The sequence below is a fragment of the Lissotriton vulgaris genome, chromosome 10 (assembly GCF_964263255.1).
Source record: "Lissotriton vulgaris chromosome 10, aLisVul1.2, whole genome shotgun sequence".
In the NCBI taxonomy this organism is placed as follows: Eukaryota; Metazoa; Chordata; class Amphibia; order Caudata; family Salamandridae; genus Lissotriton; species Lissotriton vulgaris.
Genome location: NC_141698.1, coordinates 1,000,138,199 through 1,000,165,290, shown reverse-complemented (window position 1 = coordinate 1,000,165,290; position 27,092 = coordinate 1,000,138,199). Strand labels below are relative to the sequence as shown.

At 45.0% G+C, this 27,092-nt stretch overlaps 1 protein-coding gene across 3 annotated transcripts in view; it reads left to right on the top strand.

Moving 5' to 3' along the window:
* Positions 1–27,092, top strand: part of PHKA1 (phosphorylase kinase regulatory subunit alpha 1) — a 1,293,387-nt gene that overhangs the window by 467,675 nt on the left and 798,620 nt on the right. For all 3 annotated transcript variants that reach the window (XM_086942009.1, XM_086942008.1, XM_086942010.1), the window contains exon 13: positions 14,293–14,371. In XM_086942009.1, the coding sequence (XP_086798135.1) occupies positions 14,293–14,371 (79 nt within the window). The remainder of the gene's footprint in view (positions 1–14,292; positions 14,372–27,092) is intronic.

Genomic DNA, 27,092 nt, shown 5'->3' with positions numbered 1-27,092 from the left:
CGCTGGGATACCCCCGGGTGACTATCGCGCTCTATAAAAATAAATAATAATAATAATAATAATAATAATTAATCGGTGTGCATATAGTTCTCCATTGCTTCCCTCACACAGCCATTTAGCTCACACCCCGGCGGTTGAGCGGCGCAACCGTGGATAAAGGTCCGTCCTGAGGGATGCCACAGGAATCAGCGCCATCCTGTTGTCTGGAAGATGGCAAGGCCGCTTTTCGGACCCCACAGTCCCCCCCACGTTTGCAACATTACAACAGTCCCTACCAAACTTCGTCCCCCCTCCCCGAGCAAACCCCTCCCCCTTGTTCAACTCCCCCCAACCCCCCCTCCGCCCTACCTTCTCCCCCCCCTCCTCAGCTCCCCCCCCTTCTCCCCACCCCCCACACCCCCAGGCGTGTCAGAGTACCACTAATGCGAGTCTACATACCACTCTACTAATCCGGACCCGAGGCAGAGCATCAGGAGTAATCAACTAAGACTGATAGTCACGTAGGAAGTAGGGAAACTAGGGGTGGAGGCCAGGCCATCACCACCTCAGACGGCTACTCCGCCGGAGCAGGGCTATACGCGGGGGTGTCTTCATCATGTAGGTCTAGGAGTTGGAGGTCGAGGACCAACCGCTCCCATGCCCTGGCCCTCTCCAGAGCCGCGTCATTGTTCGCCCTGAGCGCGGCCTGCGTGCGGATCTCCCCCTCACATCGGGCCCATTTGTGTAGCTCAGCCTTCCATCTCTCTATAGTGGGACCCCTACTTGATTTCCATTGGGATGTTATGGCCCACTTTGCTAAGAGTAGACCTAGGTCCAGAAACTTGCTAGTGATTTTGTTCTTTGATGTGTATGGGAACCAGTGTAGGATGCAGTGTGCCATGTTGAATTGCAAGTCCCTCTCCGTGATCTCCCCCAGAGTATCCACTACCTCCCGCCAAAAGGAGCATAACTGCGTGCAGGACCAGAACATGTGCTGGAAGTCAGCCACGTCCGCCGGACATCGCGGGCAGGTTGCCGGGTGGGACGGGAAATATGTATGTAATTTGTCAGGGGTCAGGTAGGCCCTGTGTAGGACGTAGAAGTGCACCAGCTGGAACCTAGCGTTGCGCGTCCCGTTCCGGGCCCGTGCCACTATGCTAGACCATGCCTCCTCAGGAATCTCCGTCGTCAAGTCGGCCTTCCATTTCGCTTTCAGAGATAGGAGTGAGGCGATAGTCTCCGATATCATGCGTCTATATAGGCACGTGACAGCCTTGACCGTCCCCGCCATCATCACTACGTATTGGCAGCCCAGCGAAAGCGGTGGTTCCGACATGCCCGTCCTCCAGTGCTTGCGGATCGCCGTCGTCAGCGCCGCGTGGAGGAGGAAGTCCCCCCCCCGCCAGTTCAAAGCTGTCTCGCAAGATGTCGAAAGGCAGCAGCACACCGTTCTCATACAGGTCCCCCCATGGACCCCAACCCCTATCAATGGTCTTATGAGAGCTTTTTTTTTTTTTTTTTTTTATTGGTTTTACTGCTTTTAAAGTTTTTATGTCATTTGTATTTATGTGAACTTTTATGGCAGAATTTTCCGAATAAAGATGATGATATGGAATGGAGGGGCATCTACATCATATACGACTAGCACCTCTGAGTAATAAAAGAAGTCACAGGAAGCAAACCCATCTCCGCTCTAGGCAGTATGGATGGAAATACCCAAATTTCATGTATATAGCTTATGGAGAAGACCTTCTGTCAGCTGTTAGACGATTAGGAGAATGCAAAGGTCCCTTCAAAGTGCCTAGATATTCATTCTACAATGAGGTATGAAAAGAGCTTTATCCCCCTTTTCCTGGTTATCTTGTGAATCATCATAATCTTAATTTTATATTCGGTTTTGTAGCGCATGCAAATACTCAACGATTTCCTGGTGCTGAAAGGGACAGAGAAAGGTGCATTATAACAGAGATTCACTTAGTAAACAACCATGTTTTCAGTTGTTTCCTGATGTTAGCTACTTAGTCTTGTTACATAAATGTAGGGGAAGGGAATTGCACCTAGAAGTCACTTGAAAAGCTAAGCAATTTCCCTCTTGAAGGGTTTTCTTGAACTTAGGAATTTTTGGCAGCAAGGCTGAAGAAGGTTGCAGTATTCTTGAGGGAGAACACCATGAAATAATTAAGAAATTAACGCAGGGCCAAGAGGTGATACACTCACTCACTGTCCACCAGAGGAACAAATACAGATGATTGGAAATGAGAGTAAAGTGAGATGGGTCAAGTAATAATTGATCCACACAGCTGTCTGCCATCTGAAGTAGTTGCCCATGTACAAATTGGTGGTTTAATGTAACCTAGGGCACACAAATGCTTGGATGATTGGCAAATGAACTGACAAAGGAAGGAAAGGCAAAATATTTCTGAAAATCTTCAATTGACGAAAGCAGGATGTCTTGACTTTATCTGTAGGGAAAATGGCAGTGTCATCAAAGATGAATCCAAAGTTCCTGAAAGTGCGTTCTGGCATAGAACATGGTCAGAGTTCAGACTTCCACCAATGATTGGACCATAAAGAGGGAGGGCCACCTACAATAAGCACCTCTTGTTGGTATTCAGCCTTAAACAGTTGGTAGTCAACCACTCTTCCACTGCTTTCAGGCCCGATTCAAATTTGCATGAGCAGAGTCTCTGTTGCCATCAATTTGCAGACCAATCGGAGTGTCCTCTGTGTAGTACATGCATGAAAGATAGTACGGGCTCACTCCGCTTTGCCAGTAGTGATCTATCCAGATTGAAAAAGTGACTCTGAGACGAACCCTGAGGGAACCAGCAAATAATGGGCTTAGTAGGTGACATCAAAGATAAAATGATGACTGCGTTGTTCTTGCCCACCAGGAAGCTGCTTAATCATTGCAGTGGAATACCTCTGACCCCAAGTTCTGCTAGCCTTCTTAACAGCGAGGAGGACAGACTGTGTTGAAGGTGGTGGAGAGGTCAAGTAGAACAGCTACAGCAGTAGTGCAGCTACACAGTCCTTGTCAAGTATCAGTCGTAGCTCATTTTCAACTGCAATCAATGTAACTTCACTATCATGGCGTGGGTGAAGCCTGGCTGGGGCGGAGTCGAGGAGTGGCTTTTCTAAGATAAAGTCCATAAACTGTTCATTCATTACTTTATCTGCCATTTTGGTTATAAATTAAGGACTGAAATAGGAGGAACAGACTGGTCCAAAGAAGATTATTTTTTATAATGGAACAACATTTATACTTTTTCATTCAAGAGAAACAACACCAGTATGGAAGGAAGATTTTTTCACCTGACCGAAAACTTCACTGATATGAGAGACGATCAAATAGAATATAGTGGCTGAACTAGGATCTTCTGGAGATCTAGATTTAACTGATTTTATCATTCAAATTAATGCATCAAGTCAGCATGGATGACGATCAGTAAGACAGAGTTTCTAAAGTGTTAATTAACTCTGTAGCTTAAAAAAGAAGAGAAGGAGTTACCTAGCTTCTGGAAAGTAGATCTAATGACTTGTAGTTGACTACCATTAGATAATTCAGCCTGGATTGTAAACAACTCCTGAGAACCATTTTTGCTAGTCCTAATTCTATTGGCATAAGGTTCTAAACAGGACTTCTTTAACTGGGTTTGATAAAGATTGAGGCCTTCTTTATATTTTAATCTACCAATCATTGTCTAGTTCATGTGCCAGGCCCTTTCGAGGACTTTACATTCCCCTGATTCCCTAAGGGATTTGAGATGTCAAAGTCATGGCAACTGAGCAACCGTGTGTAGGTACCCGAGTCTATGAACAGCTCACCTTATTGTTAACTGGGAGAAACTATCTCAACTTAAGAAATGGACTAAAAATAATGTTGCTGTTGATTCAAATGTTGTTCCATTACTAAAAAAATCAAATCTGGACTGTGAAGAACCAAGTAATTACAGACCAATAGCCAGGATCCCTTTCGCCGCAAAAATATTAGAGAAACTCTTAAACAAACAGCTATCCCGTTATCTGATGGACGGTAACTGGCTGGACCACTCTCAGTTTGGTTTCCGCGAAGGACACGGAACAGAAACTGCTTTAATTACAGCTGTGGAGGAACTCAGGAAAGTGATGGACAACGGAGCGAAGGCCGCCTTGATACTACTCGACCTATCGGCGGCCTTCGATACGGTCAGTCATGAGATTCTTCTAAATCGTTTAAAAACAGCAGAAATACATGATTCAGCATGTACCCTTATCGCATCCTACCTAGCCAACAGAACGTTCTCAGTAGAAGTAGGAGGAGCGAAATCCAAGTCCTTTAATCTACCATGCGGGGTCCCGCAGGGATCCTCGCTGAGTCCCACCCTTTTTAACTTATACGTGGCCCCCCTTGCAGAAATAATAAGAAACTGTGGTTTCACCCCAATATCCTACGCTGACGACACCCAAATTGTGGTGACCATCAGCAAGGATGTAGAGGAAACAGCGGAAAAATTCCAACTTTGTATGACACAGGTCAGTCAATGGATGGAAAGGAATTGCCTAAAGCTCAACGGAGATAAAAGTGAGGTGATGATACTAGGGGGTGACACAAACATCTGGTCCCCCGCCTGGTGGCCCAAGGACTTGGGTAGATGCCCAGGATCATCAGAAAAAGTGAAGAATCTGGGTTTCACTCTTGACATCAATTTATCATTTGAAACCCAAGCCAGCAAGCTGTCATCAACACTTTGGTATATTCTAAAAATGATAAAAAAAGTTACTTCCTTATCTACCACAGGATTGACGTAAAACAGTAGTGACTGCATTAGCCTTGGCAAGATTGGATTACGGAAATGGTCTATATGCCGGAGCTAGGACAAAAGTTATAGACAAACTACAACATTTGCAAAATGCAGCAGCCAGACTGGTTCTAAGCATACCTAAGTTTGAGCCAATCAGTCCAAACTAAAAACTTTGCATTGGCTGCCAATTGCAAAGAGGGTGAAATTTAAATCACTCTGCCTGGCCTACAAGGCATTTCAGGGAAAAGGATCACAATTTTTGAGGTCTCATCTGAAACAATATGAACCAACGAGACCTCTGAGATCCGGTCAATTGAAACTAATTACCGTTCCCAGATTTAGACGAGCCAGCTGGGGCGGTAGAAGTTTCCTTGTACATGCAGCACGTACTTGTAATCAGCTGCCTCTTGCCATAAAATCCTGCCCATCTTTGGAATCCTTTAGAAAGGAAGTAAAAACATGGCTGTTCTCTGCATAACTTTAGACACCGTTCAGGAGATGGAAGGATCTATCATAGCGCCAAGACGCCCACGGGCATTCGCGCGCTCTACAAGTTGACAAATCAAATCAAATCAAATCAATTCACTTATAAACTCTCTCTACTGATTGCCTCTCCTCTAGCCCTCACCCTCTCTCCCTAGGAATAATGTCTCCTGAATCCTTTCTCTTTTTTGGTTTCAGCGAGAGATCATTCCCACTGTCCTCTTGGATACCATAATGGAATATTAAAATGTGGAATTGCTCTCAAGTTTGTTTGGGAGTTGGGCTTAAGAAAATTTTGAAAAAACAGACTTAAGCGATTATGTCGATGCAAACGACCTGAAGTTCACCCACCACTACTATCGCTGACTCTAGAAAGTCTCCCTCTTATTAGAGCATAACACCCCCCCCCCCCCCCATCATCTTCTGTCTCTCCTGCTAATATAATGGGCTGTTAAGAGTAATCAAGGCTAGGTAGCTTTACGAAGTAGAATGCATCACCGATTATCTTCTTCCTAGACTCTTCACGATTTGGACTCTGATCTCCAAATCATCTATGCACTGTCATGAGGTTGAACGTCATAGGTTTTGAGATGCCACATGTAGTCAGTCATGTGAAAACCATTTAATATCTTGTCCTTTTTTGGCCCGAAAGTCACAGTTGTTTTCATCCTGGGCTGTATCCCCTAAGTGAGAAGCAATATGGAACACTTTTAGCACATGTGTTTGCCAGGTGTTAATAGTGTCTCTCTACACTTCAGGTAGTGATTTATTTTAAGAAGGTACCATAATGTTGATATTAAAAAAAGACATGAGAACTTTTTGCAACTATGTTGTTGATCAAATTATAAGCTAGCTTGGGTCCAAATTCCAACTAGTATAGGAGTATCTATCTTGACAGTTTAAGGTAGCTTTATGGAACTCTTCATACCTACACCATACCATTCACAAGTTAGCACATTCAATGTTTCAGACAGTTTCTCTGTCTTTCCAGAATGATAGACAAAAAACGTGTGGCATCTTACCTTCACCATCTTTGGGAAATTGCACCCTCCCAAATTTCTAAATATTCCCAGACCATTTAGATGGTTTCCTTCTCTGCTGCCTCATTTGTGGTCAAGTAGTTAATATTGGAAGATGGCCTCCCTAAATTCCTCACCTTCCTCCTTCTTCTACTGCAGTAATTATTTTACTCGCTAAGGTCCCCCTTTTAGATCCTTTTTGCCCTATTTTTAGTTTTCTAATCTTGTACTCAATTTTTCTATTTAATGGTCACAGTAAATACATTGGGTATAACACATGTTGTTTTAATGACGCACAGGTCACAACATAACTTCTGTTCATGGGACAAAACAGAAATGCATCGGGCATACGTGTTTTCTAGAAGCCATTTGCTATTAAGTTGTGACTATTATCATACTTACGTTACAAAAGGAGGGTTTTACCCATGCAGTCGCGGGGACCTGGGCGATTACGTAGTAAGTGTAAAGAGGGGTCCCCACAAGGAGAAAGTGTCATGTGTAACACGCACTAACATTGACTAACAAAACCATTAAACAGAAGATATGAATGGAGTTTATGACAAGTATTGTCCTTTATTTACAATACCGAATTTTAATCAATATAAAAGTTCATGTCTAATTAAGAGCCCCAAAGGGGGAGAAAAGGAAAGGGAAGGGAAGGGCTCAGGGCAGTGTCAAGTCAGGAAGGAATACACACAATCATAAAAGTTCATAAATTGTAACAGTTTGCAATTCAAAATCAAAACAAATCTAATACAACAACCCAGATTTTGGGCATCCACTTGAAAGCTAATATAATGTGTACATTCGACGGACACATGCACATTTGCAATTGATCAGGGGCATGTGCCGGAGGTCTATGAAGAAAAGGCCGTCGACGTTTCGACCCCTAGCCATAGGCTATGTCAAATCCTTATACGGGGTCTTCATCAGGACGTGTGCAGGAGAAGGGAGGGGGGATGGCAGGGGCAAATCTTTCTGTGAAATTTAAAAAAAACAAGAATCAGAATAATGTATATATAGAGAGGAGTCATTTATTTGACATCATCACCAATATAGTCAGGGGGGATAAATTACCATGGGGTCTGGGCCAAACGCCGGCCTTAGAACAAGGAATATGAGTCAGACCAGCCTAATGTCAGGGTCAAAACTCATCAGTATTCAATTAAACATAGGGAAAAATTAACCAGAGTGGGGCAGACTGTTCTGTCCTACAATAGAGTTCAATACGGTCAGGTTACAATTGCAGCGGGACACATGTTACTAACACTTAATGCACAGGTGGCAGGCGCTATCTAGTGTGAGACTTAAAAGCGCCTCTGAGAAAGATAACGTGACCGATCACTCTAGGGTGAACCTCAAAAACAGTTGCAAATGATGAGCGCCAAAACTAAATGGCATACCTCTAAGTTGGATTAGAGACCTTCAACAGCAATTATATCGGACCCTCGGGTCACAGGCTGGACCAGTAGTTTAGAAGATACCACAGTGCCCGAAACCTAAATGAGGAGAAGCCAGTGGTTTAAAGCAGAACGGACTTGCTAGACAAGACAAATTACCTATACATTCAAAGGTCACTTACACATTTGCAGAAGTTCTGTACTGACAAAGAAATACATGTGAGATAACTATTTTCGTGTATAGCGGGTGCACGATTCCGGGGTTTTCAAGGTCGTCAGTGTGATCAATTCCTAGATAGAAAAAGGGGATGACTGCGTTAGGGGCGCGTGATTCCACTGACACATATGCAGAGTTGCATATCACACATACATTCCGGCTATTTTAAACCTCCATAGTTATTAACCGCTATATTCTGGAGGGGCTAACTCGCCTATACATACCAAGGAAGGGTACAAGGCCACTTCTAGATTATTTGAGGGAACATCGGTATCATCAGAGAGGGCGCAGATTAGTTGCAGTTAATTACCGCGTTGGAGCTGTTGTTGACAATTACGTCACTGTGACAGTATCCTGAATGAAAAAACGGCTTGGTTATAGACGTGAAAGTGCCTATTCAGAATGCAAAGGCTGGTTCATAAATGAAAGTTGGAATAGGGATTTAAGAGCCACTTACATTTCGCTTAGCAGCTCGTCTGTTATCAGCTCCGTAAACCTTCTCCGTGAAGTTGGAGACGCATTGGAGCTGTTGTTGACAATTATGTCAATATGGCCGTATCCTGAATGGGAAAACGGCTTGATTAAAGAAGCGTAAATGAACGCATTATTGAATGCAGAAGCTACTTAGTAACTGAAAGCTGAGTTGGGGATTTTTGGAGCCACTTACATATCGCTTGTCAGCTCGTCTGTTGTCGGCTCCGTGAACCGGCTACGCGGAGTTGGGGGCGGGGCTACTGAATCACCACCTTATTTAAAGGTTACTGATTCAGGCAGCTACGCCACGTTGGAGGCGGAGCCACTACTCTAACTCCCTCAAAAAGACATAGAAGAATCACTCAAAGGCACTGATTGCTCCGAAACTACGATTAAGACTCGTGAACTTTGAGGCATAGGCGGGGATACATTGTTAAAAGGGTAACTTACTGGGCACAACGTAATACAAATTATCGGCACAGTTAGTTCATTTATGACTAGTTTACAAAATATTTCGTATCAGTGGGGATAATAGTGATCCCCAGTATTGTCACAGAACCATACATCGCACCCTCAGGCAACTCTCACACAGGAGGTTGTACCTTGGACATCAATGTAACACAATTAAATTGACAGTTTACATGTAATGGTGACCAGATATCATCCACCAGTATAGACACGAAACCTAATGTAAATAGGGGGCACAAATAGTTAAATTATACATGTCTTGCAAGGAATTCCATATCGATGGAGAAGATGGTAAATACCAGTGTTATCACCTCGCGTAACTCTCACACAGGAGGTTGTACACGAGGCAACAGTGTGACATGGTGAAGATATTCATCCAACAGTGTTAACATCAGACCATGAGCAATACCATCGGCAACTCTCACACAGGAGGTTGTACGTTGGACAACTTTACGACACAATCTGAATTAGAGTTGAATTAACAGTTTTCATGTTAAATTGATCACATGTCCCAGACTTATAATCAAAAGCCAAAAAGTAGCACTCGTGCACTACTCAAACATGAGAGTGTAGACGAGTCCATTATCTATAAATTGACAATTATCATTTAAAGACTGACTCCTATACTTCGCTAGCATGAGAGTGTAAACGAGTCAAGGATAGAAGTGTCAAGTCTATATTTAGGCACTGGTTAGTTATGGAACGACAGGCTATTAGATGTATTAACCGAGCGCCGCTAATTGCGCCAGGCTACTGTCCTGTTCATTTAATCCATTTTTTATGGAGTCCAAAAGGGACATCCATTTGGATTCGCGTGTGTTCAGAATCGTCAACAGGTTTCCCCCTCTTCTCCCTAGGGATACCTTCTCAATGACCAACCATTTCAAATCAGACACTGTATGTCCTGCCTTTTGCCAGTGTTCCACCAGTGGGGCTCCTAACACATTGCATCGTAGTCTACTACAATGAGAGGAAATCCGAGATTTGATTTTTTGTTGTGTTTGTCCCACGTATAAGAAATTGCTCCACTCGTGCTAATTACATAAAAGAATCGGAGACCCTGAATGAGCGGTTGGTGGCCCGTGGATACCCAGCACGAATGGTTAGGAGAGCCCGAAAACGGGCATGGTATAATCCCCGTGAGAGCCTGTTGAACCCTGAAATCACTAATCCAACTGAATTGGAACGTATTATCTGTGTCACCTCCTTCTCTACACGAAGTAATGAAATCAAGCAAATTATTAATAAGAACTGGTCTCTGGTAGCAGACGAGATTAAACAACCGGACCTGCCACTCCACTCCTTTAAAAGGGCCAAGAATATAAGGGACTTGGTGGTTCACTCCTACCTTGAACCAGTAAGCCAACCGACTCTTACTACCCTATGGAATTTACCTCCTTTGATTGGACATCACAGATGTGGCACCTGCACCGCATGTGATACTACCATCCAGACCAAGACATTTGCTTATGGTGGACGTGTCTATACCTTGAAACATTACACTAACTGTAATTCAACCTGTGTAATTTATATCATTTTATGTCCATGCAACCACTTATACGTGGGACAAACAAAACAAAAAATCAAATCTCGGATTTCCTCTCATTGTAGTAGACTACGATGCAATGTGTTAGGAGCCCCACTGGTGGAACACTGGCAAAAGGCAGGACATACAGTGTCTGATTTGAAATGGTTGGTCATTGAGAAGGTATCCCTAGGGAGAAGAGGGGGAAACCTGTTGACGATTCTGAACACACGCGAATCCAAATGGATGTCCCTTTTGGACTCCATAAAAAATGGATTAAATTAACAGGACAGTAGCCTGGCGCAATTAGCGGCGCTCGGTTAATACATCTAATAGCCTGTCGTTCCATAACTAACCAGTGCCTAAATATAGACTTGACACTTCTATCCTTGACTCGTTTACACTCTCATGCTAGAGAAGTATAGGAGTCAGTCTTTAAATGATAATTGTCAATTTATAGATAATGGACTCGTCTACACTCTCATGTTTGAGTAGTGCACGAGTGCTACTGTTCGGCTTTTGATTATAAGTCTGGCACATGTGATCAATTTAACATGAAAACTGTTAATTCAACTCTAATTCAGATTGTGTCGTAAAGTTGTCCAGCGTACAACCTCCTGTGTGAGAGTTGCCGATGGTATTGCTCATGGTCCGATGTTAACACTGTTGGATGAATATCTTCACCATGTCACACTGTTGCCTTGTGTACAACCTCCTGTGTGAGAGTTGCGCGAGGTGATAACACTGGTATTTACCATCTTCTCCATCGATATGGAATTCCTTGCAAGACATGTATAATTTAACTATTTGTGCCCCCTATTTACATTAGGTTTCGTGTCTATACTGGTGGATGATATCTGGTCACCATTACATGTAAACTGTCAATTTAATTGTGTTACATTGATGTCCAAGGTACAACCTCCTGTGTGAGAGTTGCCTGAGGGTGCGATGTATGGTTCTGTGACAATACTGGGGAATCACTATTATCCCCACTGATATGAAATATTTTGTAAACTAGTCATAAATGAACTACCTGTGCCGATAATTTGTATTACGTTGTGCCCAGTAAGTTACCCTTTTAACAATGTATCCCCGCCTATGCCTCAAAGTTCACGAGTCTTAATCGTAGTTTTGGAGCAATCAGTGTCTTTGAGTGATTCTTCTATGTCTTTTTGAGGGAGTTAGAGTAGTGGCTCCGCCTCCAACGTGGCGTAGCTGCCTGAATCAGTAACCTTTAAATAAGGTGGTGATTCAGTAGTCCCGCCCCCAACTCCGCGTAGCCGGTTCACGGAGCCGACAACAGACGAGCTGACAAGCGATATGTAAGTGGCTCCAAAAATCCCCAACTCGGCTTTCAGTTACTAAGTAGCTTCTGCATTCAATAATGCGTTCATTTACGCTTCTTTAATCAAGCCGTTTTCCCATTCAGGATACGGCCATATTGACATAATTGTCAACAACAGCTCCAATGCGTCTCCAACTTCGCGGAGCAGGTTTACGGAGCTGATAACAGACGAGCTGCTAAGCGAAATGTAAGTGGCTCTTAAATCCCTAGTCCAACTTTCATTTATGAACCAGCCTTTGCATTCTGAATAGGCACTTTCACGTCTATAACCAAGCCGTTTTTCCATTCAGGATACGGTCACAGTGACGTAATTGTCAACAACAGCTCCAACGCGGTAATTAACTGCAACTAATCTGCGCCCTCTCTGATGATGCTGATGTACCCTCGAATAATCTAGAAGTGGCCTTGTACCCTTCCTTGGTATGTATAGGCGAGTTAGCCCCTCCAGAATATAGCGGTTAATAACTATGGAGGTTTAAAATAGCCGGAATGTATGTGTGATATGCGACTCTACATATGTGTCAGTGGAATCACGTGCCCCTAACGCAGTCATCCCCTTTTTCTATCTAGGAATTGATCACACTGACGACCTTGAAAACCCCGGAATCGTGCACCCGCTATACACGAAAATAGTTATCTCACGTGTATTTCTTTGTCAGTACAGAACTTCTGCAAATGTGTAAGTGACCTTTGAATGTATAGGTAATTTGTCTTGTCTAGCAAGTCCGTTCTGCTTTAAACCACTGGCTTCTCCTCATTTAGGTTTCGGGCACTGTGGTATCTTCTAAACTACTGGTCCAGCCTGTGACCCGAGGGTCCGATATAATTGCTGTTGAAGGTCTCTAATCCAACTTAGAGGTATGCCATTTAGTTTTGGCGCTTATCATTTGCAACTGTTTTTGAGGTTCACCCTAGAGTGATCTGTCACGTTATCTTTCTCAGAGGCGCTTTTAAGTCTCACACTGTCACCTGTGCATTAAGTGTTAGTAACATGTGTCCCGCTGCAATTGTAACCTGACCGTATTGAACTCTATTGTAGGACAGAACAGTCTGCCCCACTCTGGTTAATTTTTCCCTATGTTTAATTGAATACTGATGAGTTTTGACCCTGACATTAGGCTGGTCTGACTCATATTCCTTGTTCTGAGGCCGGCGTTTGGCCCAGACCCCATGGTAATTTATCCCCCCTGACTATATTGGTGATGATGTCAAATAAATGACGACTCTCTATATATACATTATTCTGATTCTTGTTTTTTTTAAATTTCACAGAAAGATTTGCCCCTGCCATCCCCCCTCCCTTCTCCTGCACACGTCCTGATGAAGACCCCGTATAAGGATTTGACATAGCCTACGGCTAGGGGTCGAAACGTCGACTGCCTTTTCTTCTTCGACCTCCGGCACATGCCCCTGATCAATTGCAAATGTGCATGTGTCCGTTGAATGTCCACATTATATTAGCTTTCAAGTGGATGCCCAAAATCTGGGTTGTTGTATTAGATTTGTTTTGATTTTGAATTGCAAACTGTTACAATTTATGAACTTTTATGATTGTGTGTATTCCTTCCTGACTTGACACTGCCCTGAGCCCTTCCCTTCCCTTTCCTTTTCTCCCCCTTTGGGGCTCTTAATTAGACATGAACTTTTATATTGATTAAAATTCGGTATTGTAAATAAAGGAAAATACTTGTCATTAACTCCATTCATATCTTCTGTTTAATGGTTTTGTTAGTCAATGTTAGTGCGTGTTACACATGACACTTTCTCCTTGTGGGGACCCCTCTTTACACTTACTATTATCATACTTAGACATGTAATTTTCTGTCCCTCAAGAGGTCCTGTCTTCTGTTTGCCTTTAGATACGTTTATGCAATATGTATGGTAACCATATTGGCTTCCAAATACAATGGGTCAGTACCGTCAGGATCCTATTGCAAGTGACAGTATATGTATTGTTACAAAACACACTATTGAATTAATGCTAGCTTCCTTAAAGCAACTACTTTTGAGATACATTAGTATTAAGTAATGTTTGATTCAGCCTTGGAGATTATGGTATTCTCAATGTACTTAATGTACTTCAGGGCATTTAATTTCAACAGGGTTGAATTAGCTAATGTAATGGCAGGTAGAGTAAAATTGTAATTTATTTCAGAACTTCATTGCAGATAGATCATTATGAAAGATGCCCATATCTATCAGCTAGCACGCTGTATTTTAACGTATCAAAATACCTTTAATTGAAAAATAATGTTGGTGAATTTAGGCCCCTAGTATTGTGTAGGCAATACTTGCAGAAGTAACTATTTTGATATTCCTAACCCAAACCTTAAAAGAAAGAAATTCTGGTGTTTTCATACTGATTTAAACAGCACTTACATTTTGAAAATGTTATATTTCAGTTTGCCCTCACTGTTGTACTCGTCTACTCGGTCTCACACTCTTTCTTTCTGCCTCGCTTTGCTTCCTTCTTGCTCTCCAGCCTAGTTTATCAGTTAGATGTGAGCAGTCTCATTCACTCTTTCTGTGGGTTGATAATACATCAGTAATGGAAACTGATGACTGATAATCAGTACCCTTTCTCTCTAATGTTTACAGGGTTTCTTGGCACCAGGTGAAATAGATCCTCTGAGTCGTCGGTTTTCTACTGTTCCAAAGCCAGACGTAGTAGTTCAAGGTGAGTAAAGAATGTCACACTCCTTACTCTGATAATGCTCATTAAAGTAGTATGTGTGCGAGTTTTTTTTCATTTTCTCTTTGGTGGATGAAAAGTAAGCCAGAGTCAGGCCTGGCACAATGCCAATCTATTGTTGGGCTGTAATTTTAAAGTATATTGTAATTTTTATGCTGAAAAAAGATAGTGAATAAATGAAAATATTGTTTTCCGTTAAAACAAAGTGTAAACAGAAAGGGTTGTAGAAAACATTCCAAAAACACGGTAGCGGAGCTTGAGCTTCTCAAAATTTGGCCCCTATCTCTTGCCTCTCTATAGTCACTTGGAATCTTACAAAAGTTAAAGGTGGATTTGAGTAACATTATAAAGATGTATTATAATGTTTTTATTAATTGTAACTGTTGGCTTCTGTATTCATTTGATGGATGGGAACAACGTAGATAATGTCAAAAAAGAGCAATGCTCTTGAGGAGTCTCACCATGCCTCAACCCAAAGTTGGTTCCTTTTATTTGGAATTCTACTTTTAAATATTTACAGATTAAATATTTACAGAATGTTATTCTGTAATGCTAAAACTGCAGACTCCCGGTGATGATGCGATTCCGTTTATGCAAAGGTCCTGAGGACAAGCTCCATTTTTGGATCTCAGTTTTATTTGAATTGCCTATTTTCATCCTATTTATTTACCATAATATTGTGGACAGTAATAATTTTCCTCAACACATTTCATTGCAAGTAGCCAGTGGGATGTGGCCTAAAAAGTCAAAGGGGGTATTACGCGTTTGATTTGATTTATGGGCAGAAATTCTTACTTTTTATCTCTTTGCCATATTCTGATATTCATAAACAAATTAAAATGAAGCATTTAAGATGCCTATAAATAGTAAAATGTTCTACGATCTCTCACTTTGTTTTGCTGTTAAAAATCAAATAGTATTTTATATCTGGCTGTAAACACTGCTGAAATACCCCCCTATTTAAGAACTGAAAAACTATTGCAAATGTAGCTTCAATAGGCTGAGAATAAACCGTGCCTAATTAAGAACTGTGCCAAATAAGACCTTGCACCTTTAAGAGTTCATGAGCCAGGGAGCCTTCCGATCATGCGGTGGAGAGTCTGTGAGGCAGTTTGTTTTTCGGGTTAATAATAGAATGATGCCCAAGAACTGTAGCCTCTCTTTTTGGCTGAAACCTTGTGATTGGTCTTTTTTTTTTTTAGCTTCACTTTATTCTAATGTCAAGGTTTTTTTTACCGGCATTGCTTGTTTTCTCTGTTTCCTGAAGTGTCTTTAGGATAGAGACTTCCAAGCGCCTATTTCTCACCTTGTGAATTCCACCATCTGGAAATGGAAACTGTTGCTGCCCATCCTCCCGTTCTTTGGCAAGTGGAGTCATGAGGCTCCGCGTCTCATTCGTCCCACCTTTGATATTACGATGGGGCCCTTATTTATGCACCTCCTCCATCTGTTGACCGTCATTGAGTTTCTTTCTTAACATATACTGATCCGGAGCCCTGCCAAAACTGACTTAAGGCATGTCTTTCCCTAAACCTTAAAGGTTTAAGTCGTGACTGTATTGTCACTGACAAATAGTAGTGACTGACACCCACACCATCCATTTGTGGTGTCTTATAGCCAAGTACAACTGTGCCGCATGTGAATTCTGCGCAAAAATGAATTGCTAGGGTGTCCTTGTTCACAAAGCAAAACTCCTCTTCGTACTTCTAAGGCAGCTCCTGTGACAGATTGTAATCGAAGTTCAGGTAGGTCGAAGAAATCAAAATGCGCAAGAGGTCCAGGCATGGATCTCAATCATCTTTCCCAATCCTCCTTTTTGGAATTGTGCAACACCCTAGGCACCTCTAGTCTGCTGAGTCACTCTCCCACTTAGGAGCCAATTCTGAAGTTGATCCTGATGCTCCCTGACCCTACTGGCCATTGGCAATGCCACAACTGCTTCGAGAGCTGAAGCAGGCCACTTACACCATTTTGGTGCTCCACTATATCCCTCTGGCATGCCTTTATTCCCCAAGGATTCAACATAGCCTGTAGTTGGGTTACCGTCAGCAGATCCATTTACAACACTGACTGCGCCACTCTTTTGATTGAAGGCCAATCCCTTCGCGAGCACGGGGCCACCGACTCCGGTACAACAACATACGTAGTTTCAGGCATTATGACCAATGCTGCCAGCTCGAGCTCTAACGGTGGCACTGATTGCACTTACGCCAGAAGTGGAGCTGATATTTTTAACAGATTCTTAACGTCGTTTTCTACCACCGAGATAACACCAATACGCTCATTCAAACTCAGAGATGTATACTTCTCCCGATGACAACAAAGCAGATGAAAACACCTATGGTGAACCTAAAGAAGATGGCATTCTTTTTGATGACTTACAAAATGCCGGAGCCTAGACATCTCTACAGACATTGACTTGTCTTACCACATTCAGTCTTGGTAATTGAGGAGTCCGCCTCCTCCGCAACAGTTACTAGGAGAGCAATGGCGGTTCTAGACCTTAGTCTTCCCACCACAGAACTAAAAACCAGTTGTCTCACTGAGGTCTTTAATGCAGGGCAAACCAACCAAGAGACTCTGTTGCCCTTCATTGAGGCATAGCTGGTGGGCACCTGGGCAAAGCCAGCGTCTTGCTTCATGGTAATCAGACCTGCTCCCTGGGATCCTGACTTCCTGCTTCAGCACCCGACGCCGTACCGCCTATTGACACAAGCATGTACCACGCACCTTAACTCTTATGCTTTCCCCACTTGTGTGGCAGACAGTGAATCTAACCTAATGGAAACGTTAGCAACATGTGTATTCTCCTCTTAGGTCTGTGTACACTTCTTACCTCCTGGGGAGATATAAACATGCGTTATGGGACTTGGTTGCCTGTTGTCCCTGGTGACATGCGCCCAATCCTGAAACAGTTAATTACAGATAGCTAGGATGTGGTGAAATACTCAATCCGTTCCAGCTTGGACACAACATACTGCTTAGATCATGCAGTCAGGACCATTATGGTGCTGTACCATGCCTGGATTCGCTCCACATGCTTCTCCTCAGACATCCAAGAGTCTCTCACGGAGATGCCATTCAATGGCTTAAAGGTGTTCTGAGGAAAGACGGACTCAGCCTTGGAAAGATTTATAGAGAGCCAAAACCACGGCTCATTCTCTGGGCCTAGCTCCACCTGTTCGGCAGACCCTACAGAAATCCTGCCCCTCATTTTGCGACTTTGACAAGGGATATCAACAGATGTAGTGTTGATACGCATATTAACAGCAGGCCTCCCAGTTCTTTTGAAGTAAAAGTCGGTGCCCACAGGGGCAAGGTCCTAACCAAACCTCAGCCCCCTACTGAAGTTGCCACAAAACCACTTTAGATTGCACTCTCCAGCTCACGATCGTCTGTTGGGAGGATGTGTAACTTTTCACCTCCCAGAGTGACAGAGCATCACATCTGACCAGTGAGTGCTTCAGATCTTGGTACATGGTTATTCCCTACCCTTCTAGTCCCATCCACCAGATATGTCACCTAAACTGCAACACCTCCCTGTGGGCTACTTTTCCAGGAGACTGGATGGTGGCGTTGGATTTACAGGACACCTATTTCCACATCCCCGTCTTTGCAAACCCACAGGCGCTACCCAAGGTTTAGGTAGGCCAAGAGCACTTTCAGTTGTCTGTGGCCCCATTTTTCCTTACAAGTGCATAATAAGTGTTCATGAAGTTGATAGTGGTGGTCACAGGCCATCTGCGGAGATTGGAAATATCAGTCTTCCCATACATTGACGACTGGCTCCAGAAGGCAGGCTCACCCCAAGCAGTCGTAAGCCACCTCCAGACAAAGCCCAACTTGTTGACATTGTTTTTTTTTTTTTTTTTTTTGTGAAAACCTTTATTGAACATTCTCAACCAGATACAAACACGGGCCTACAACCCCCAGGGCTGGCCGCTAAGCAAATGCAACACAGTACTACGGTGAAAACTTCAGACCCAGCCTCCCGGGGGCATAATCGTTACTTCCACAGTACTTACTGGTTGGAAGACCTACCAAATTGCAAACAGGATACAAAAGGTTTCATTTTCTAATATAAGATAGAAGGATCAGGTGCCATACAATTTCTCAAGCTACAAAGGGGGGGCGAGCGAAATAGCAATACGTCCATAAGTAATCCATTTTCATGTAGAGCAGTGGTGTTTAAGCAAACGACACCCAGGATAAACAAGCATACTATTACGATTCGCGCCTGCAATTATGCCCGCCCCTTGGCCCTAAAACATCGCAAGAGTTGAGGCACAGATGTGAAAACAGAGATGGACCTAACAAGGAACCCACTACACTGACCCGGAAAAGGAGAAAAGAAAAGGCCTAGGAAAGATAAGAAGAGAAAAAGGCCATAGAAACAAAGAAAAACAAAACTCCCATCCCCCACCCCCCCACCCTGCACCCCTGCAGATGACTACGTCCTACCCCCCCTAGCAGCGTGCCTGTCGCCCAAAAAAGGAAACCCGAAATATAGAAGAAACAGAGAAAAAAGGAAAAGAAAGTAAACCCCACCCGAAGAGGGGAAATGGAGGAGGGCTTTATACAACGCACTCCCGGTCTCCCGCCCCCGACCTAACCAACCCCGCCCCGGACTCCGTTAAGACAATAAAACAATCCCGTTAACCATAATACCACAGTGAACCACCCAGAAAACAGTCTCAGCCTTGGCCCCGTCGATGAAATTTGCTAAGTCCGTAAGGGGAAGAAAGCCCCGTCCTCAAAATGTCGAATAGTACACAGAAATTGGTAGAACAGGGGTCCACAGATGAAAAAAGGACTGCAGGTCCCAGGGTAGTCGGCTGATACCAACGATGCCCCTCCCCGTCTCCGAAGCCAGTCTTCATCCCATCCGCCATCTTGATAGACCGACTGGGGAGGGGGTCGACACAGTCCAAAACAGTTCACAGTCCCAATTAAAAGTAACCGAAGTGGGGGCAGCATTCAAGTGTTCCGACAGTTGCAAAACCAGGGATCCCAACGGATTATTTGAATCACAAAGTACAGTATTTTCGGGTAGTTCCACTGCGATGGGTGCAAATACAGCTTCCAGCGCCGGGGCTAAGTACGCCACCGGGGCGTCAATCGAAAAGCGAGCTGGCCGCCGGGTCTCGGGCGTCCAGTCAGGATCCGGTCTCAATCCTTTGATTCCATCCGCCGCCAACAACAGGCTGCAGGTCTGAGCTTTAACCGTCTCCTGAAGTGTCACAAGGGCCTCTAGCACCGTCCGCAATGACGGGCCACTTTGAGCCTGCTCCGTCAGCCCCCATTTTCCTTCGGGCATGATGGTCCCCACGGAGAGGCGCCTTCTCCGGGGCAAGATTAGGCGGAGCAGGTATTAGCCATGAGGGACAAACTGTTAGCGTGCAGTAGCGCGTAGCGAGATTCCAACCCAAGGGGACCGGCGGTATGAATGCCGGACCCCCGCAACCCAGCACCGTGCGTCCTCGTCACCTCACCTTCTATAGAGCACCAGGCAGCAGACGGTAGCAAAGCAATTCCGAAATTTCGAATGTTCCAAAGACCGGACCCAACCGCTTCCGCCAGTCCGTTGTTGTTTAACTCGGACCCGGCAAGGCCAGCACTCGAGACCCCGGCTTCTCGGCTGGGTTAGGCCTCAAATCAATCCTCGATTTTACTTCGCTTCACGATGTCGGAGAAACTCCGGGAGCACCTCATTGAAGTGCAAATCGGGTCACACACGCGGATCCGGGGCAGGAAATCAGGATAGGTGGCAGGATATTAGAGCGTAGGACGGAGGTCAGCGGAGCCGGGAGATTATGCGGCCATCTTGGTTGGTGTCGTAGCTCCTCCCCCTTGTTGACATTGTTGAGATTTTCCTTAGACATTTGAAAGTCACACCTAACTCCTTCACAATGGCTCTCCTTCATTGGGTCCATCCTAAATACAGCACTCTTCCGAGACTTCTCTCTGCCTCAGAGTGTCCCTGACATTCAGGATCTGAACCTGATGTTGTAACCCTTGACCTAAGTTTCAGTGAGAGCGGCTCTTAAGCTTCTGGGCCTCTTGGCCTCCTGCATCCTGCTTGTCGACCTTGTCACGTGGCATGTGTTCTCTGCAGTAGGATCTGTCAGTGAGCTCAGCACCAAAGGGATCCATCTAGGTGTTGGTGGAGATTGTGAAAGACCTGAAGTGGAGGCTGCTTAGCCACAATTGGACCCGTCTTCTTCCCCAACCCAGAGTTAATGGTAGTGATGGATGCATTGTTGCTGGGTTGGGAAGGCCACCTGGCAGAGGTGAGATCAAGCGACTCTGAATTCCGGCAGAGGCTTGCCTCCGCATCAGTTTGTTGTGAGCAAATTGCTTGGCTCTGAAGGCATTCCTTCCAACCATCAAGGGGAAACTGAAAGAGTTTCTCGCAGACAACACGACTGCCATGTGATATTGAAACAAAAATGGTGGCATGGGGTCATGGGTCCTGTGCCAGGCGACTCTACGTCTCTGCAAGTGGCTGAACATTCAGAGCATTTCCCTGATCACCCAGCACCTGGTAGAATCTTTAAGCGCCTAGGCAGAAAAACTCTGCTGACGTCGCCTAGCAGATCACAAATGGCCTTTACACTTGGAGATGTCGCAGGGCATCTTCCAGCATTAGGGAGAACTCTAGCTCAATCTGTTTGCCACTGCTGAGATCTCTGTGTCAAAGCTTTTGTGCAATGTAGTTCCCAAGGCAGTTTGCTCTTGGAGACGCCTTCTGCCTGCACGGGAGATTGAGACTCCTGTACACCTTTCTGCCCCTGTCACCCCTGCCCAGATAGATGAAAAGAACAAGAAAGACTGTTCCCAAAATCATTCTAGTGGGTCTGGAATGGGCAAGGAGAGCGTAGTCCCCATGAACATATGTCCTCCGATCTGGCTGCCGACTCAGGAGGACCTCCTTTCTTAGCAGCAGGGTTGTGTCCTGCATCCAAGACTATGCAGTCTGCACTTTCATGTGTTGAAAATGAGTGGCAACAGCTGATGGTTTTCGACCTTCCTCCTGAAGTGGTTGGGATTATCTTGGCGCCAGGTGTCCATCCACAAAGTCTGTATACTCAAAGAGAAGTTTGTTGTTTGGTGTTCCACCCCTAACTTCCGACCTTTAATTGCAAAATTGTCTTAAGTTCTGGCTTTGTTTAGTCCTGCAAGGCCTTGCTGTGGCAGCAGTTTCGGACTTCTTATGGTAGCCAGATCAGCCATCATCTCTACAAGTAATCAGTTGTGAAATGGTTTTTGAAGGGCAAATCCATATAGTCAATGAAAAGTTGCCCTCTCCTTCTGCTCACCATCAAGATGGCATTTCTCATCGAACTGCATGGTCTTTTTGAGGTAAAGCCATACACTACATTTTTCCCAGACAAGCTGGTTCTCCGCCCAAATACGGCATTTCTGCCAAAGGCAGTGATCCTCTTCCACATTTGGCAACCCATCACCTTGCCCGCCACCTCATCCCTCCAAGGAGAAGAGCAACTCCATCTTTTGGACCACAAGAGGGCCACATTGCCCGAACCAGAGTCTACCGAACAGATAACCAACTTTTCATAAGTTTCTCTAGACCAAAAAGGGATGTGCTCTTTTCCTGGGGCACTGCGCCAAGTGGGAACAACTCCCTCCAATGAATCATGTTGCTCATTTTTAAATAGAGATCAGTGTGTGCCTACTGCTGTATGAAGCTTGAAATGGCATACAGTATGTATTTGAAATGTCTAATAAAGACTACAGATTGCATCTTACTGTCTCCGTTCTGGTGATGAAAGTTAAGAATTAAATAGTAACAAGGAGGAAGAAAATCGAATTGATTAACAGACTACTGTGAATTACTTGGAGGAACATGATTCATTGGCTGGAGTTGTTCCCACTTGGCGCAATGCACCAGGAAAAGAGTACATGGACAGTGCTCGGTTTTTTTTCATATATATGTTTCTTTTGTGGTTTGGGGCGATCCGCATACTACTGGTAGCATGCAATCACACAATAACATTTAAGGATTGTGTCTTTTAAATAAGAGAAGGTGTGCAGACTCTCTTTTTCCGTTCTGGACATTTGCCAGCTAGTTAAAACAGTGTAAACCGAAAGGGTTGCCTGCAAGTTATGTGGGTGCCCTTCTATACTTTCATGAAGTACTACTGCCTGAAAAGCCAGACCTGATGGGACAAGCACTTTGCCAAATCTGTCCTGCAGAACTTCCTGGTCTGAGCCATTCCACAGACCCTCCTCTGGGGCGGGAACTGCTTTGAGGAATCTGCAGTTAGAAGTCTCTATCAGAAGAACAAGTTACTTAACTTTGGTGGCGTCTTTTTTGGTAGAGACTCTAACTAACCTCAGATTCTTCACCGACCCTCCAATCCTCCCTCTTCTCAATCAGTCCATTAATAAGATCGCAAATCTGGAAGTCCTCACACTGCCATATTCTGATTTTAGTGGCATGGCATCTGATGATAGAGATCAGAAAGAAACTGGCGTCTGCAGGTGATATGGCACATATTTGCGTGACCAAAGTTCTATTTGAGGCGGGATCGATCTGACACTGAGCTGCACAACGCCACCTGCCGGCACGAGGATTAAGAGCAGAAGTTTCTGGATCTAGCCTAGTACTTGAGGAAATTCACAAGTGGAAGAATCTCCAGTTAGATAGTCTCTACCAGAAAACAGGTTACTGAAGGTAAGTACCTTGTTCATCTTTGCACATCTCCAGCGAGTGTCATGCATGCTGTCTTTGATAAATGACCTTTGTGTGGAGGTAAGAAGTCATGGAAGGATAAACACAATACTTTATTGTTGTTCTCTCTGATTCTCACACAATAACAGAGTGTAAGTTCTGTCTTAAGATGCCGTATAGGTGCCTTTATTACAGGGAGAGTTCGCCTCAGGATGAAATGGGGAGAAATAGGTAAATCTTCCTTGAGGTCTCCCTCTTCTAGAGGTGCAAGGGACCACGGACATCCTTTTTAGATCCTAGTGTGACCAGGTCTGTTTGCTATTTGGAACCTCAAGCCAGTCCGTATGTCACCAGCCCTCCGGCTCCCAGTCACTGTCAAGGCATTCAATCTCAAGCTGTTCTACGGTGAAACATTCACTGCAGAGAAGGTCACCATTGAGATGTCAGATCTCCCTTTTAATGTGTGGTGGTTCCTCTTTGATAATGTCTGGCCATGTGGCTGGGGCCAGTAATGGGACAGGAGAGCCTTCTCTTGCCTAGTTGGCTCAGAGTGGTGTTATTCCAACTTCCAGCAAGGAAATTAGATGCTGCTGACAAATCTTCAGTGTCCTTCCTTTGCTACAGCCTACTGCTGTTGCGTTAGCTACGACTGTGGCATAGCTCTATAAGATGCGTTTTCCTACCCTCTAGGCATGGATAAACTTAGGTCAGTGCACCCGCGATGAATGTAGAAGACCGGTTATTGTAGCCCCACAGAACACTATTCAATGTGTAGTTGAACCAGAAGTGTTGATTTTGGGTTAATAATAATCCCATAAACGGTTCAGGGCGCCAGGGTAGCAGAAGCGACCCTTATTTCATTATTCACAGTATATAACACACTGTACTTAGAAGAATGAACAGTCTAAAGTAATTATTACTACAGGAATAATCTGTTTCTCAGTACATCTAAACAACAAATACATAATATGATACAAACAGCAAGAAGACATGTTATAGATATCAGAATAAACTGAACATTTCCAACATTGTTAAAATGCCATCTAGAAATTAACACCCTAACCTCTGCTTCTGTGTGCTATACTAAGAGTGACCACAATTCAAAGAAGAAGAGGACAAGGAGCTAATTAAAAGAGGTCCTGGATCAGTGCTCCTAAAGGTAATGATAATTACTAATGGTGGTACCAGTTCCTTAAAGGGAGAGGAAAGGTTGCAGCCTATTGTGGTTGCAAGATAGGGCAAGTAGTCTCCAAAAGCAACATATGAGTGTGAGTGAATGAGGATTGATACTCCTGTGTCTGTTTTGCCCTCACACACCCTTGTGAGTGTAAAGCATCATCATTGGGCACTGCTCCTCATGGGGGTGGCGCTGCAGTCCCTCACGGGCCCTCAAAGAGGGCTCTTTAGAGATCTTTTTAGGAGTTGCCGCAGTTGTGCATGTGGGCCAAGTGAAGGTTGCGAGTGAGAATGAAAATAAAATAACCCGTTGGAACCCCAATATATTTATTAGAGGGTCCTCTGGGTTAGGTTAAAATCTGAACGGGGATGGATATGATCTTTATGCTGGTGGAGTGGGTAAAAAACAAATAGACCCCCACTTCTCTCTTCCCTTGTGACTATGAAGTGCGGTGTGTCTAAAAGTGAGTGGTCGACATGTTTCACGCTATCAATCAATCAATATATTTATAGAGCGCGCTATTCACCCGTGAGGGTCTCAAGGCGTTAAAGGGAGGGGTGATGTCATTGTTCCAATAGCCAGGTCTTGAGGTGCTTCCTGAAGGTGAGGTGGTCCTGGGTCAGTCGAAGGTGCGCGGGTAGTGAGTTCCATGTCTTTGCGACCAGGTAGGAAAACGACTTTCCTCCAGCGGTGGTTCTGTGGATCCGTGGAACGGTGGCAAGGGCGAGGCTGGCTGAGCGGAGCTGGCGGGTGGGGGTGTTGAACGAGAGGCGGTCGTTGAGGTATATGGGTCCTTTGTCGTGAAGCGCTTTGTGTGCGTGGGTGAGGAGCCTGAACGTGATCCTCTTGTTGACGGGGAGCCAGTGCAGGTTTCTTAGGTGGGCGGATATGTGGCTTTGGCGGGGGATGTCGAGGATGAGTCGGGCGGAGGCGTTTTGTATGCGCTGAAGTAGTTTCTGGAGTTTGGCTGTGGTTCCTGCGTAGAGGGCGTTTCCGTAGTCCAGTCGGCTGGTGACGAGGGTCTGGGTGACGGTCTTTCTGGTATCTGGGGGAATCCACCTGAAGATTTTTCGGAGCATGCGCAGGGTGTTGAAGCAGGATGAGGATACGGTGTTGACTTGCCTGGTCAGCGAGAGAGAGGAGTCCAGGATGAATCCTAGGTTACGTGCGTGGTCCGTGGGAGTCGGCGCGGGGCCCAGCGCTGTGGGCCACCAGGTGTCGCCCCAGGTGGTGAGGGATTGTCCGAGAATGAGGACCTCCGTCTTGTCTGAGTTCAGCTTCAGGTGGCTGAGCTTCATCCGTTCTGCGACGTATTTCATTCCTTCCTGGAGGTTGGTTTTGGCGGTGGCTGGGTCCTTGGTCAGGGAGAGTATCAGTTGGGCGTCGTCGGCGTAGGAGATGATGTTGATGTTGTGTTTGCGTGCGATGGCTGCGAGGGGGATCATGTAGATATTGAAGAGGGTTGGGCTGAGTGAGGAGCCCTGGGGTACGCCGCAGATGATCTTGGTGGCTTCGGAGCGGAAGGGAGGCAGGCGGAGTCTCTGGGTTCTGTCGGAGAGGAATGATGTGATCCAGTCCAGGGCCTTTCCTTGGATCCCAGTGTTGTAGAGGCGAGTTATTAGGGTGCGGTGGCAGATGGTGTCAAAGGCTGCCGAGAGGGCAAGGAGAATGAGGGCGGTTGTTTCTCCATTGTCCATCATAGTCCTGATGTCATCAATGGCTGCGATGAGAGCGGTTTCGGTCCTGTGGTTTGCTCGGAATCCGGACTGGGACGGGTCGAGCGAGTTGTTAGTCTCTAGGAAAGCGGTCAGCTGTTTGTTGACAGTCTTCTCGATGACTTTGGTCGGGAAGGGAAGAAGAGAGATGGGGCGGAAGTTCTTGGGGTCTCTGGGATACGCCATGGGTTTTTTCAGTAGGGCGATGATCTCTGCGTGCTTCCAGCTCTCCGGCAAGGTAGCTGACGTGAAGGAGCTGTTTATGATGTTCCGGAGGTGGGGTGCGATGATGCTGTCGGCTTTGTTGAAGATGTGGTGAGGGCATGGGTCAGAGGGGGATCCGGTGTGGATGGTGTTCATGACGTGGGTGGTGTCTTCCGTGCTGATGGGTGTCCATGCGTTGAGGGTGGTGGTAGGGGTCGTTGGTTCTGTGATCTAATGGTCCCTAATAGATCTCACAGCGCTTCTTCTGGACCGTGAATGTAAGTGTAAAAAAAGGGGAGGAGTAGGGAAAAAGAGACCCTATAATCCTACCATGCCTTCTGTGAGGATGTCTTAAGTCTTAAAGAGCAACGTCTTAGTAGTATGCTCTAGTTCAAAACCTGTTGGAGACAAGGGAGAAAACACACAGGGAAAAATAGGGGGGGGGGGGAGAGAAAAAAAGAGAACCCTGCAAGGGTCAGTTTATTGGCAATGGGAGAAGGTACACTACACACAGGTTATCAAGTGTGGTGAATGCCAGATCCATGCAGACTAATCATTAAAAACAACACGGGCAGTGTGGGTGCCAGGTGGTGCTAATTAATCAAAGTTGATGAGACAACAGACGAGAGGAATATTAGTGCTCCAAGTGTGTGTTTGTTGGGACACTATTCCACGCCCTTTATGACTGTGCAGAAGTGCTCACTGGTGTACCCGAAGATATCTGACCCGTTCTTTCTCAGATCATTTGAGGGGGTCCTGATGCGGTCAAGGCTCTTTCGGAAAAAACGAAAAACATGGCTTTTTCATATATAGGTAATCTCTAAGCTATCTCACATTACTGCACCAGACGAGTTGTGGGCTGCAGCTCAGGGGGACACTAGTGAGTGTAGCCATGCACTTTATAAGCTTACTTATTAT